Raw genomic sequence first — 15049 nt, 5'->3', positions numbered from 1 at the left:
GAACAGTTGAAACAATTATAATCACAACAAAACACACAAATTAACCTGAAACATCCTTTTGTGGTATACCTTGTTGTACAATTTCATAAAGATCCATATATTTTACTCATGCTATTTTTCAGAAACCAAAAAAAAAATGTTTTTACTCCTTTCCTTCCTAATTCCCAAAAGGTTCGGGTCATCACCCCTCCCCAAAACCAAACACAGTCTTACCCTTGTGGTAAAACTTTATAGAGCTGCATACAAGTATGTTGTTACATACAGTATACTGGGAGTTAAAATTATGAAATGCTTGTTTGGTCTCGAATTCCTAAATGGTTGCATTGGGAAAAACTATTAATTGCAGTCGCATAAACAGCAACCCTGTAAGAGTGGGAGATCGAGGGCGATATCATCGGTGTGTATATTCAACGACAAAAGTTATAATTACTTTATTTTGTTCAAAGAAACTAAGGAACCCATTCGAAAAATAAACAAATTGAAAGTAAAAAATAATGAAGATGGTCAATGTGATTACACTCGATAACAACATAGAAATCAGCACTGAAAGTATCACTTTGAATCATGCCAATGAAAAGCACATTAGACTATACACATATGTAACTACTAAAGTTTCAGCAAAAATCAGCTATACTGGAAGGTCATGGTAACCCGGTTCTATGATCGTGACATCATATTCAACGCATGGTCATGTAAATTACAACAGCAGCACCCTCTACTAAAGTTAGAACCTAACTTCGGATTTGATTGGTATGAATAATTCCTGATAGTCCCCCGTTTCCCGGAAGGACGGCTATAGTCATCGTTGTATGTGGTTCTGTACGTATATCCATGGACTGGTCTGTTGGCATATAATTGGCTTGCAAGCTGTGAATATTTTGCAGCAGGGACCCAATACGAACTGTAACCACCAGCTCCGGTATAGTATGCGCCGTGTTTACCAGAAGGCTGAGTGACCAGATATCCATTGTTTCTTGACGTCCTATAAGTCCTGTTAAAATCGTCATCATAAGTAGTCCTGTAAGACTTGGTTAACCTGGAAGGTGATGAGCTGCGAGTACGACAATGGCAGCGTTGGCAACAGGGCCCATGGTAGGTAGGAGCGCTTCTATCGAAAAACTTGCCCTTCGCACTATTTTCTCCCATAACTTGCCAATATTTGGAACTTGCGTCGTTGACAAAATTGAGATAGTCACGAGGAACTGGTCGACCATAGCTTGCTGTACGGGGCCGTTGTGATGGTTTTGTTTTTACTTGAGGCTCTCGATACGACAAGCATACGACTCCGCAGTCACAATTAAAATCGTGTTGAAACCTGATACGGCTAGTGCCTGTCATAGGCCGTGTAGTTTTAATTAAATTCTTCTCCAAACTTGGTCTTCTTGTCACAGGCTGTGCATCCTGAGGTATCAAAGCTGTCCCAACGCACGTAGCTGGTTCGACATAATAGTCAGTGGAATAATATTGACAGTCCTCCTTTACAGGGGCGACATATGAATCGTATGTTTTTGAAGCAATAGAAGAGTACACCCCGCCTGTATTACGACTCCCGTGTGTATCGTGCCCTCCACAGACGCAGTGATAGCCGTGGATACCCCCTGTCATCTCAACCTGCAAAGAAAACATCGCTCGAATACATAATCATAAAAGGTACACTAGAATAAAACGGCTCATGATAGAAGGTTAAATGGCTTTTAAAGCATCACTAACTAACGATAGAATAACCATTTTTATCAAAATAGGACATTTTTGAAATCCTGACTTTTCAGCTTTTAAAGAAATGGTTTTAAACTATGTATAAGACAGCGTTTGTTTGTTTTTTTTTTTTTTGTTTTGTTTGATACACTTGTATTCTAAGTACTCGCTAGTTGTACAGTTGAACAATAAGAACCGTCTAACCAGATACCGTACCTCTCATGATTTTACTTTGGTCAAAGAATTTTTTTATCCAATTTGACATTCGGGCGTACATTTATACATCCGGCAAACTTTCGTCCAGAGGGAGAAATAGTTTTTTTTCTGCAGGCGAATTCATGAAGAGGACCTAATATTTATCTTGACACACGGCAATTGAGTGCATATTTTCCTCTACATATACATTTTCTTCTTGTTGAATATCTGAAAAATTAATTTATATTATTAATTTAACTCACCTTAAAATTTACAGCTAAAATGGCGATAATATGAATTTATCCTACAAAGCCTGCGTTCTTTTCACGTTACAATGACGCTTTATTAAAAACCAAATGACATAATTATTAACATTCTTTTTGCATAGTATACAGCGATGTAGATGAAGATTGCGTTCCTGGGCAACTCAGTAGCTGTTTTATGAACCATAAAATGCAGTTTGGTCGCATAAACGGCATACTGTTCGCCTAGATAATTTTAAAATGTGGGTCAGTTTATGGTTCAATTTACGGTGTATAAGCGTGGGTGGAACAAAGAGATATATCACCATGAAAAAAGTTAAAATTAAATTAAGAGATACTTAATAAATTTGCATGGCTTTGTACAATGTAGAGAAATTAAGATGACTTAAGAAAGTTATACTTTCCGATCTAACCCTTTTTCAGATTTGTTTCGTTCAGTCTCGTGTGTACAACAAATGTCTTCTTCTGGAGATGACAACATAGTCACAGTTACAATTTACTGAGTACTTTTCACAGACCAAATAACCCCTGTCTGGCGTCTGTTTATATTCAGAAAAAAAAATCCAAGTGTGAGGGACAGGTAGTTTTTAAATTCCTGGACACCTGAAATTGTTCTGAAATTTCTGCAGTGAAAAGGTTCGGTAAGAATGTACATGGGTAATATTCTGTAGAAAGCCATGTGAGTTGGTCTCTGTGAATAAGCACTCTGCTTCATTTTTAATTCATAATTTCATGAAATTTGGAGCAGTAGTTTCCAAGGAATTGCTCTTACAAAAGTGTGATGGACAGACAGACAGACTGATAGGGCAAAATAATGTCTCTATACCAAAGCACAAAGTGGGAGGGGCATAATTCACAAATGCAGACCTTATATTCAGGACTAAGCAATAGTTTATTTGTATAATTATGTATAAAATCTAACAAAAATGGCATGAGTTATAAGTGCATAAAAATGAAATAACTCAAACTATAATTTTACTTTTTGATAGATGAAAGAACTATGATCAGTACATTTAACTACTGAGATAAGCATATGTACACTGTACCACTACCGAGATAAGCATACTCGGTACAATGTACCACTACTGAGATAAGCATACTAAGTACACTGTACCACTACTGAGATAAGCATGCTCGGTACACTGTACCACTAATGAGATAAGCACACTAAGTACACTGTACCACTACTGAGATAAGCACACTAAGTACACTGTACCACTACTGAGATAAGCATGCTGACATCTGAGTAATAATAATCTGATAGACAAAAGCTTTTTCTACCAATTCTAATGGTTGGTTAAGTTTTTCTCAAGTTTTCATTAATAAACTCAAGTTCATGGTGCCAACACCAAGGACGAAAGTGAGACACCATTTTACAACCAAATGATATTTTTGTGGCCATATTGAAGTATCTTATAATGTTGTCCAGAAAGCAATAGAGGCTGTTTTTGATAAGACAACCCCAGTTGCTGAAAATTGACATACAAAATGTATTTTTTCATATCTGACAGTTGAGTGCAGTAAATTGCTGTACATCTAAGAATCACAGACCTGATTTTACAAGTCACCTAACAAAGCATAAATTGGCAAAACTGAAGGTAAATATACAGTTAAAAAATCTGGATTTGAAAAAGCAGAATTCCATTTCACAGCAAAAAAAAAATGAGTTGTGGAATCACTAGTGACATTTTCATGTGATCACGTCTATTACACAGAGCAATATTTTACTATCATCTTGCAAATATATATTTATTTTTTTTTTTGGTTTTTATTTCAAAATTTTACAGTGTGTTCATTCAAGGTCATCTTTGGTGATAAAAATTACCTATTATCTGTACTCAAAAAACTACATGATATGATCAACTTTAAATGATGTAAACTTCAACACAGACCACTATATTTTACCAAATAAGTTGTTAATCTATAATAATATCAAATTACATAATAAAATAGTACATGTCCATCTAAAAATCATGAAAAACAAGAATTTATTGATTAATATGAAGAAAAGTTACTACTATTAAAACAAAAATTGATGAAAGAGTAATCAAGGGAACCAAGGTTATAGCGGTAACCAAAAGAATGTAATCCAAGGACAAAGACCAGACATGGAAAGCAGACATACACAACAAAGAACATAAAGTAACTAAAATCATACATACAAAGTAACAAAAGCAAATGAGCAACTCGGACGCCACTAAAAACTGGGGGCATGGACCAGGTGCACTGGTAGGCTTTTCTAGAAACACCAGCCGAGTTGTTCATAAAAAGTCAAGTCCAGGGTAGACAATGGAGAGGAAAGGAAAACTATGACCCATTGAATAAATCAGTTTTCATGGTGCTGATGGATACACCATAACGATCCACGAGTTCATGATGACGACCATATAACTTCTGTAGTGATGACATCAATCTTGTAGCAACATAAACCTGTTCCAGAAGCCTATTTGCAAAAAGTCTAGTGGGATACAAAAAGTCTGCGTAATTTTGGCAAGCTTTGGTATAACGTATGAGTTGTGATATGAACACTTCATATGCAGGTGCTGAGGGGATGTTGCCACATATGAAAGGAAAGTTGATAATTCTGAATGAAAAGTCATCATGTTTGTCGTAAAGTTGTGTAAGATTGCTTGAGGCATTTCATTTATTATTCACACAAATCCTTCTAGTTAGAGATATTTCAGGTGAAATTTACAATAAAATGTATTGGCAAAACCAGAGTTATCCCCCTTAAAATAAAGTCATATACAGATTCTAATTCGGTAATTTATTTTTCAACTCCAGATGGTAAAATTGAAATTTTCAACATGTGAGCTTTCACATGTTAAAATCTTAATTTTACTATAGAGAGTGGAGAAAAATTCAAATCAAGAACAGGCTCAAGAAGAATTGGTTTCTCCCATGAAATCTGTAAAAGTTCTTGAAAATATAAAATGGTGGGAAAACTCTTGCAGAAATTTAATTACTATCAGATGGTTAAAAAGTCATGTACATTTATAATCACCGACATGGAATTGGAGAAAGTGCATTCTAAGTTTTTTGCCACTAGAAGAGTGATTATATGTGAAGCATTCTTAACATTTTGAAAATAAAAATATTTGATCTTTCAACCCACACATCACACTCTGCATAATTCTTAGTTGGACTGCTACTGTTGTATATATCAACTTATAACACAGGTTATACAAACAAGGTTTTTATCAACATTTACAAATACTAGTATTGCACATTATCGTTTTGTTTACATAGTAAACTATTGGCATGCAATGATATATCAATGCAAATCACTTTACACGTACCAAGTAAATTCACTCCTGAAAACAATACCAGAACTATTTCAGCAACTCTAATCTAATTTCTTATTTAACTCAAAAATATGGTAAAATTCAAATAAATGTAGGAAAACTTTAAACTGAAATTATGACGAAAGTTCAGTTGCTTAAGATCTGACTGGATGTCATATTTGTAAATCTATGTACTTAAGCAACAAGATGAACATGGTGTATTACTAAAAATTGTAATACATATTTAATTAATACACAATTAATATGATATGGATTGGAACAACAGGTAATGGGATCATAGCATTAATAATCAAGAACAGCCTACAACTATTGTCATGTACTACAGTGCAGCAGGAAACAAAATAAGGATTTTAAATACAATAAAATCTGTACAAGATTCTGTGGGAAAATAACATTCCTGATAAATGATAAAAATACCATGGTAAGAAAAATGACAAAAATCTGAAGTAAATATACAGCTAAAGAATAAGAACAGAAAGATCCAGTGGTTTATGTGGAAATCCTAGAATCAGTAGAAAAATCATATCCACAATAAAAATATTTAACAGTATAATATGAAGAAAATCTTTATACTACAATAGTTATTTTGTAGGCTGCATAGCATAGCTAGTTTGTATTTTTTTTTAAAATAGGATTTGTATTTGAATAAGTATAATATTTCAACTAAGCTGAGTTTCTTCAAATAATTTACAGTATCAATATCATTGATAAATATGTTATATCTGTATGTACTACTTCCTGGTCAATTTTTGTAAATTTTTTCATAAACATCTGAATTACATGTATCAATGAAAAAATGCAACATTTCACCAAAAATTAAGTTTCTTGATTCTCATTTTTTCCCTCATCTATTTTAAGGCTAGTTATCTCTCTATGTATTTTCAGTCAAGTATCAATCACGAAGTACATTGTACTTCATTTATGACACTATTTTCAGTCACATCTTCCATAGTTTTATCATTTTCATTACTTTTACTTTCGTTATGAAAGTTTGTTGTTTCGTTTTCATTAATAATCAGATCTTCTGTTGAATTTTGTTTGTGTTTTTCACTTCCTACAATATTACAGACTAAGTTCTGACTCTCATCTATTTTGAGTTTTGAATTTTCAGTCAACTCCCTACTTTCATTTTCACCACATGAACAATTCTGGTTGTCTCCCTTGACAGTGTCACATGTCTCATCCTTGTCTATCTTTATCCGAGCTATGTCACCATCTTTATCAGTAGATTTACCCTCAGAGTCATTTTTTATTTGATTTTGTTCACTGTCTTGTTTTGGAAGGTCAGAAGTATTGGCTCCAGACTTTTCTCTATTCTACAAAATATTTTCATTTTTTTTTCAAACATTAGTTCCAAAGTACCAGGTATAAGAAATTTTTGAAATCATCCAAGATTCTTATTACATGTACTAGTACATGTATTATACATTAAACAATAAATCTCAGAAGAATTGTTCATGTATGATTAAAACTTGTTCTAAACTAAGCCATTTATAGAAGTGTCACATCTGTTTGTTTATTTATTTCATAAGAAATGATATTCACTATCTATTGCAATATTGGTGAAAATTAGTTACATTTCATGTCTTAAGACATTTTCCATTGTTTTTTTTTTCAGATTTTTGTGGTATTGAGACAAACAACTTTCACCACTGACAAAATAATTAATATAGCATGTCTCTTCCTTTGAGTAGTTTGGACTACCCACAAAAACAGGCCTGGGTTTCATAAAAAAAAATCTCAAATTGAGAATTTCCCAAATAATTTCCTCAACCCAAATTTTGACCAATCAGATTGCTCGAATTTGGATATTTGTGGAAAAATTCATGGTTTGAGGAAAATCTCAGCTTGAAATTTTTTTATGAAACCATGCCCAGGCCAGAGATTTGACTCTCTGAGAACTGTTCCAAAGGTTCACAGGTATGTATATTTTAGGCATGAGTTTATAGGTAGAATTAACATACCAAAGATATATCATGATCTTTATTGAGCATGGTCATTTCATTAAACATGTTGACTGCATTGATGAGAATTTCCTTCAAATCACTTTTCTCAGCTCGGTCAGCAGCTGTCTCACCTCTCTGCAAGAAATGTTGGAATTTTAACCATAAACATCTTCCGATAAAATAGATTATCATCAACTTAATTGTTTTTCTATTGTTCTTACTGCCTGTCTGTGATATTTCCTGTCTTGACTTTTCATTATTCTGTTTTAAACAAACAATTCTCAATATGTTCCTTCTCTTAGTATAAATTTTGTCTATAATGAAGGGGAATCTTCTCTGTTAAAATAGCAGGTATTGTTTGAAACCTGAAAGTCTTCATTACTTGAATACCTTACCAAGAAATTCATAAAATACTATCATCATATTTTTTCGCTCTTTCTGTAGACCCTGTATCTACTTACAGTAGTTTTCTTATAAAGTGCAAGTCTCTGTAAGAATCAAGCAAACAGGAAAAATCAGAAACATGCATGTCAAAAACCCACTGATCTGACCTTATTATTTCACTCACGGATGATTCTCCTTTTGAAAACACTGCTATTTGATCTCTGCATCACTGCATTTGTTCAGAAATTTGTCAATAAAATGTAAGAAAAATGAAGTTTTTTGACAGTTATCTGCCCTTGAAATGCTAATTTTAGTGCATTTCAATGAAATTATAACTCAATATAAACCAAAAAGATAAGGACAACCTTGTCCTTTTTATTTGATTCTGATGGTGCAAGTAGTCAAATAATACTTTCTAAATGGTGGCTTTTTTTCATAACATGTTTCACCCACTGCCTGATTCTTACAGAGTCTGTTACCTAAAAGTCCATATAAATTATCCTCCAAGTAAGACAAACTATCAAAGACAAGCATTTGTGAAATGTTGTGTAAAATATCAAACAGAACTAATTCTACACAGTCAACAAACAAAGCAGGAGTAAATAAACAATAAAAAAGATGGTAAATTTTAAATTTGAAAGAGATGATTTCTGTTTTAAAGTAAAAGAAAATCAGGTCAGTAAAAACTTAACATACTATTCCTTTCTTTGTTGGATCAGCTCCAGCTCCCAGTAATAGGTAGACCATTTCTTCCCGTCCACGGTCAGCTGCCCAATGTAAAGCCGTCCAAAGATTCTGTGGTAAAAATAATAAATGCATAAGTTCATAGTATCATTAAAACATATAACTATTAATATATTTACATGCTTGGCAAGGTGAGACAATTTAATGAATCTCAATGTCTCACTAACCACTTCTTTCATTTCATTACTTTACATGTTAAAAAATAATTTTCATAGTTTCACAGTGAATTCAAAGGACAGATATCTTTAAAAAGGTACATATCATTGTGAAGCTTGGAAAATAAGGCTTTCAAAATCATTATGCTAATGATATGATGATGGTAGAATTTCTTAACAAAATTTGCTTGAATAAATAATACTGAAAATCCACATTTTTGCCTTTATGCTACAAACTGACAGCATGGAGGCAAAATCTTCATACAGTCATATGTAAACAATATTTATACAATTTTGTAATAAACTACAAATATGATTTCAAAGTAAACATTCTTAGCTTTATTTTGACCACTTTTGACCAACATGCACTGATTAGGCACTTACAATGCATATATCTTGGTTCAGTGTGTATTTGGTATTACATAGAGAGGTGACCACTTGAGCAGAAAGAGGTAAGTGAGACTCAATTTTTAAAACTGACAAGCATCTTCATGCTTTTCTATAAGGGTACTAATAAGTTGCATAAATATCCCTATTAAAATTATGGAAACAATGAAATAAGAGGAAGATTGTGCCTGGCATCATTTTTATTTCTGGTGAAAACAAACATTTCTAGTTGATTTTAAGACCTTGCATAATTAAAAAAAAATATAGAAACCTGAATGTCCAAAGCACACATGAGATAGCAAATTGTATGTAAGTTAAAATAAGAGACATTTAATTGATTTTAGTGTGATGTAAATAACTGAATTCAGAGAAATGTAATCATAAATTTACACATTGTTGTGCTAGGTAGGCATGCTCCTGCTTGTACATAAATTGGATATTTAAGAACAACCAAAATCATTAACAGCATATGTCAAATCCATATGAAGCCACACACCAAATTTAAAATCAATCTGTCAATTTGGAGCCAAGATAATTCTACAATTGGGACTGACAGAATGACTGTAGACTAGGTGATTCCAATATACACCTATTTATTGACTGATGAGGTACATACCGATCCATAAGCATTGATATCACAGCCAGCTTCTATCAAGGCACTAGCTACTTCTGGGTGGTTGTGGTAAGCAGCATACATAAGACCAGTAAAATCTGCCTGAAACAGTGGCAAAAAATATGATCACTTATTTTATAACTTAAGAATGCACTAGTAGAAATAACTGTCACACACATCCTGTAGACTATTGTGCCGAGAGCATGACTGGACATTTGTAAGAAAGAATAAAATAGTTTTTAAGACATATAATTACTGTTAAAGTACTATTTTTCGTGGGGTACCAATTTTCATGGTTTTCGTAGGTAAGCCAGACCACAAAATTTGGTTTCTAACATAAAGAAGATTCCCATTGATGTGTATACTGAAAACATCAAAACCACAAATTCAACAATCTACAAACTTGTGTTTCTTCCCTAATCCATGAAAATTGGTATTCATGAATTAAAGTACTTTCACAGTATTTGTTATGCTTATCAAGTGCAAATATCTGTATAAAAGAGGTAAGATTTTTAGAATCTGAATCATCCATGTAAAAATCCACATAGATTGACTATGTACTATAAATTGAAGTGATCTTTTAAAATTAAAATTAAAATTTTTTTTTGTAAATATAAAATATCAGTTGCACTTTTTTACAGAGTTAACTGTCCCTTAGTAGAAAAACTAGCAATTCAGTTCAAATAGAAAAGTACTCATTAAATCTTGTCTTCATTATTATACAGTGATTACAGACCAAGATCAAAATGGTGTTTGCCATTTAATTACTATAAGTCTTCAGATCTGTCAAAATAACTTAAGTTTGAATTTGGGAAACAACTACCAGTACTTGCTGACCTTATTCATACTCAGTATTCTATTATACCTCTAAATCCCCAAGGTCACTACATCCTTTACAATTCAGATCTGTACCACTATCAATTAACATTTGGGTAATCTCCCCTAGTGAGAGATCATCAGTTTCCTGTGACCTGGCTGTCTCATGCAATGCTGTTCTTTTATCCTAGAATAGAATTAATAAAACTGCAACACCCACACTTTTTGCCACTAATATCAAAGCCAATGATGGACATTGTCAGGTGAAGCTGTCTCTAACATTGCATTTTAAAAACAATAAAAAATATTAAACCCCACATTAAAACAGACTGTCATCTCAAAGATTGTGGATTGTAAAATTGTTGTCAAGTCATCAAACTTCCAAGATCTGCCAGTGTATGTCTTTCAACAAAAGAAAATTTAATTTTGGACAGGAAAACATAAGTGGTTTAACAAAACTGCTGGAACTCGCTGCTTAAAATTCTGGTTATTCTAGGTTTTGCCAAATTCTAATGGTTAGCAGTAATTGAATTTTAGGAGAAATACTTGCTAAATACAAGTCATAATTAAATTTTGCTAGTAGAAATTAGTTACACTAGCTAAAATATGCTTGTGGAATTCTGTATTATTATAGACCAGAAATAAACTACAAAACTTAGATTGAGCAAGTATAAAAACTCAGTCCCTGGTAAGGACTGCTTTACATATAAGGTTGATATAGTAATGAAGCAAAATAGCTACATGCATTTCTTTTGTACATTTGTATTCAGTTAAAAATGTCATTAAAATACACAGGGATGACATACAAAAGAAACAACAGGGAATTGGAGAATGGCAAAGTTTGAAGTAAATACATGTATGCAGTCATTAAGAGTTGTAAGGATAAAATTGGGATTTTAAAAAACAAAAAAAAAAAATCGTCTTATAAATTTAGGAAACTACTTTTGTTACTTTGTATGTATGATTTTTTTAGTTACTTAATGTTCTTTGTTGTGTATGTCTGTTTTCCATGTTTGGTCTTTGTCCCTTCTTTTGATTACCACTATAACCTTGGTTCCCTTGATTACTCTTACCAGATACACAACGCCTACATTACTGTTTTACACATGTTAGAGACACTACCTTGTTTTGTATGTTGACATCAGCACCTAAGTTCAGTAACACCCTGACAGTCTCTGAGTGATTCCAATAGCAGGCACAATGTAATGGTGTCCAGTTGTTCTAAAACAGATATAAAATGTTTACAATGGGTCCAGTTGTTCTAAAACAGATATAAAATATTAACAATGGGTCCAGCTGTTCTAAAACAGACATAAAATGTTTATAATGGGTCCAGTCGTTCTAAAGCAGATATAAAATAACAACAATGGGAAACTTAGCAGAAAGTAATTCTAAGAGGATACTTTTTTGTCTTTTGTAAGTCATAAAAGTAGTATGAGTGCTTTTTCTGCACATTTTGTTAAACCGATGAGAAGCTGACAAAATAATGTAATTTAGTGAAGCATTTTGATTTACAATTTTATTGGAACAACAGTTTCCAAAAAAATTATTATGCAGATCTTTTTTTTATTATACCTAAACCTCATCTAAATACTGCTTTAATTAAAGTAACAGTACTTCAACAGTAGAGAAGAAATATTTCAAATCTAACATGTTACCTTGTCCTGTACATTGACCTCAGCTCCTGCCTCAGTTAATAGTTTGATGATATCAGCATGACCTTTCATGGCAGCATGATGGACTGGAGTATTTCCTCTCTGTGTCAATACAGATATTATACATAAGGTAAAATACATGAACATGTATGAACATGAAATATTTGTATACATGTACAATTTATGTAAATCAGTATACATGTACAATTCAGTTGAACTGTCTCCCTTCTATATCAGTCTAAAGTTAATCTATGTGTAGCTATATTGACTATCATTAGCAGCATTTTTAAAATTTAGGGAAAAATTAGCATTTAGACTGTTTTCTACCAAGCTAATGTATCTCTGAACTCCAGCATGAAATATAAAATAATTGATTAAAATATGACAAAGGACTTAAACTTGTCAAAGTTAAGTATACAGAATTGAAGTACATTGTAAGTTTGAGAAAGTTCAAGAATCTATTAAAAGGTTCACTGATCTAACATTGATACTAAATATGAGTGTTTGCAATTGACAAGTTTGTATTCAAAGCTGTTTATCATGTGTTTACATGTAAGTAATTTCATAATTTTTTTCTCATCTCATTTAAAAAAAAATTTTCTATACTACAATTAATACACACATTATCCTGTACATTGACATTACAGTTTGCTGCTATCAACATCTTGACAATATCTGGTTTGCCTTGTGAAGCCACATGTATTGGACAGCAGTCATGCTGTAAATAAAATATCAAAGCCAACATCATTACAAGTCACATGTACTGGACAACAGTCATGTTGTAAATAAATGATCAAAGCTGACATCATTAAAAGTCAACTTCTTGGTTCTCAACATATATTTTTTTATTTTACATCCAACGAAAAGCATTCCTTTTTTACCTTTTTATTTCTCCACAAAAGAGACTTACGCTACTATTAACATTGTTCACTAACCACCACCAGAAAAAAATGATGACGTAGAAGGTTTGTTTTATTTTTATTCTATTTACACATAGAAAACAATGTACATCTGTATATAGGAAATGAGACACCTTCAAAAGTTCAAAAGTGACAGGTAAGGGTCTAAAACCCAGATTAGTGTTACTTCACAGACTTAACATTAACTTTTAAGTTTAGTTTGTCTAGTTTATATATTAATAAACAATTTTGAGTGTACTTTGTTCCTTTCGTCAATACTTTTGAATTTGAAGCAAGACACATATAAAACTATTCAAGAAACAAATGCAATTCAGTTACCAATGGTCCTAATCAGGAAACTTGTGACATAATATCTTTATGAAACTTTATATTTTATATACACACATATCACCTCTTACTTTCGCACCTGTAGCTTCCTTTTGTTGCAAATGCAGTTGTTTTTGCATGTAATATGGCTGAAACTGCATGATAATTATAAATTATCATGCAGAATACTGAGTAGGTACATTTATATGTAAATCTGTTATGTATGGGTACATTCATGTGTATGTACATTTAATTACTTTTTGTATTTTGATGAATATAGTCTTACAGTATAAGAAACCCAATTAACATCAATTCCATCCATCTCTAGGTATCTCCTAACACGCTCCTTATGTCCAAACCCACAGGCTTCCCAGAATGCTTCTTGTCTGGATGCTGCTTGACCCATCTTGGCTGTTGTTCCTATATCAAATGACAACTGAAATGTCCAGATATCATTCAGAAATTTGTCTTGTAATGATATGTACGGAATATATATTAGCATTTACATGTACTGCGAGTATGCGAATTCTACCAAAAATGAGATTAAATAACCTGAACTGCTGGCAGTATTTTAAATCCTCAGATTGCAGTTACATACAATTATATATTACTTTAAGTTATGCATTTATTATCAGTTTTTAGCAAGCACTGCAAAGCAGTGTGAGCTCTACAGCTAATTACATGTACTATCTTAATTTTCCTCAGGGTTCCCAATATACTAAGTTAAAAAAAAGTCATGTCCCAGAAGTAACAAAAAGTGGCTGTCCTTACAGAGAAAATTCATCGTTTCCTTAAATAAAAAAAAATTAAAAAATATAGGTCAAGATTATGTTTCATTAAAAATAACTTAAACTTTTCTGATACATGTAGCTTTTGAGTCTTCTAATTTTTTCACTAATTAAAAAGAAGTAAATATTTGATGTGTTCTTAAAAAACGTGGATGTTCATACGTGTGTCTTTGCTGTTCCAATGTTGCTGTTGTTGAGAACATGACTCGCCTCGGAAAATAGATAACTCCACTGTACTTTTTTTTGTATTAAAACAGGAGTTAATTGAAAAAAAAACCAGGGGTAAGAAGCTTCCGTAATGTGTGTGTGTTTTTTCAATTTAAAAACATCTGAATATTTGGGAAACCCATCATTTGCATAATTATGTTGAACAGAAAATGATTTCACTATGGAATGATTTACACTTGTATTACACAAGTTACATGTTACATGTGCAACTGCCTCAATTATTTCATCTATGAAGAACCTTGAGTGATTTCTGTGGCTGTCAAAAGTTGACTAAATCTTCAGTGTCGAATCCAAAAAATAGTTTAAGTGCATGCATGTAAAATTAAAATATGCCCCGATTCTTAAGCCTAAGCAATTATAAAATACAGTTTGCGCCTAAGTCTAAGAAGTCAAAGCATGACATGATGACTGTTGTTGTCAGTGACAGTGTTGAAAGCTAGACCCCCCTTTTATTGAGTCGTGAAATACAAATGTGAATGTTAATACTTTATAAAATAAAGTAAACGTTTATAAACTAAAACTTAATAACTTAAAAAATTATGAGATATGTAAAAATGACCTGTCTAAGTAAAAACTATCAACACCATTAGTGTAATCAGGGGATGGTGTAATTTGACGACCGGAAGGATGAAAAATGTCTTAAGTTTAG

General features: G+C 32.4%; 1 protein-coding gene across 4 annotated transcripts; it reads right to left on the bottom strand.

The window, feature by feature from the left end:
* Positions 1-416: 416 nt before the first annotated feature.
* LOC148599028 (uncharacterized) lies at positions 417-15047 on the bottom strand. Of its 4 annotated transcripts, none has more exons than XM_088560089.1 (11): positions 14960-15047; positions 13671-13820; positions 12781-12876; positions 12162-12260; positions 11626-11724; positions 10553-10690; positions 9691-9789; positions 8485-8583; positions 7423-7539; positions 2154-6774; positions 417-1611 (listed from the first exon to the last, which is right to left on the bottom strand). In XM_088560089.1, exons 2-10 carry the CDS (start codon positions 13788-13790, stop codon positions 6355-6357), a joined length of 1287 nt encoding a protein of 428 aa, XP_088416215.1. In that variant the 5' UTR covers positions 13791-13820; positions 14960-15047; the 3' UTR covers positions 417-1611; positions 2154-6354. The 4 variants fall into 4 exon arrangements, with proteins under 4 accessions (XP_088416215.1, XP_088416216.1, XP_088416219.1 ...); XM_088560090.1 differs by having other exon boundaries at positions 13671-13804; positions 14960-15040; XM_088560093.1 differs by lacking the exon at positions 14960-15047 and adding an exon at positions 14335-14889 and having other exon boundaries at positions 13671-13804.
* Between the last annotated feature and the right edge of the window lie 2 nt (positions 15048-15049).

This window comes from Perna viridis, chromosome 14, assembly GCF_037379345.1.
Source record: "Perna viridis isolate PV_CMFRI_1.1 ecotype Kerala chromosome 14, ASM3737934v1, whole genome shotgun sequence".
Classification (NCBI taxonomy): domain Eukaryota; kingdom Metazoa; phylum Mollusca; class Bivalvia; order Mytilida; family Mytilidae; genus Perna; species Perna viridis.
The sequence above is the reverse complement of the archived record's forward strand: the minus strand, read 5'-3'. Positions and strand labels throughout refer to the sequence as shown.

Bases quoted from the DNA above. Each gene is read 5' to 3' on its own strand.
- LOC148599028 (XM_088560089.1), bottom strand. From the start codon at position 13,790: ATGGGTCAAGCAGCATCCAGACAAGAAGCATTCTGGGAAGCCTGTGGG. The intron at 10,691-11,625 runs GTAGTGTCTCTA...ATTCTATTCTAG, and splicing joins ATGTCAACATACAAAACAAG to GATAAAAGAACAGCATTGCA. The intron at 9,790-10,552 runs GTATAATAGAAT...CCACTGTTTCAG, and splicing joins GTGACCTTGGGGATTTAGAG to GCAGATTTTACTGGTCTTAT.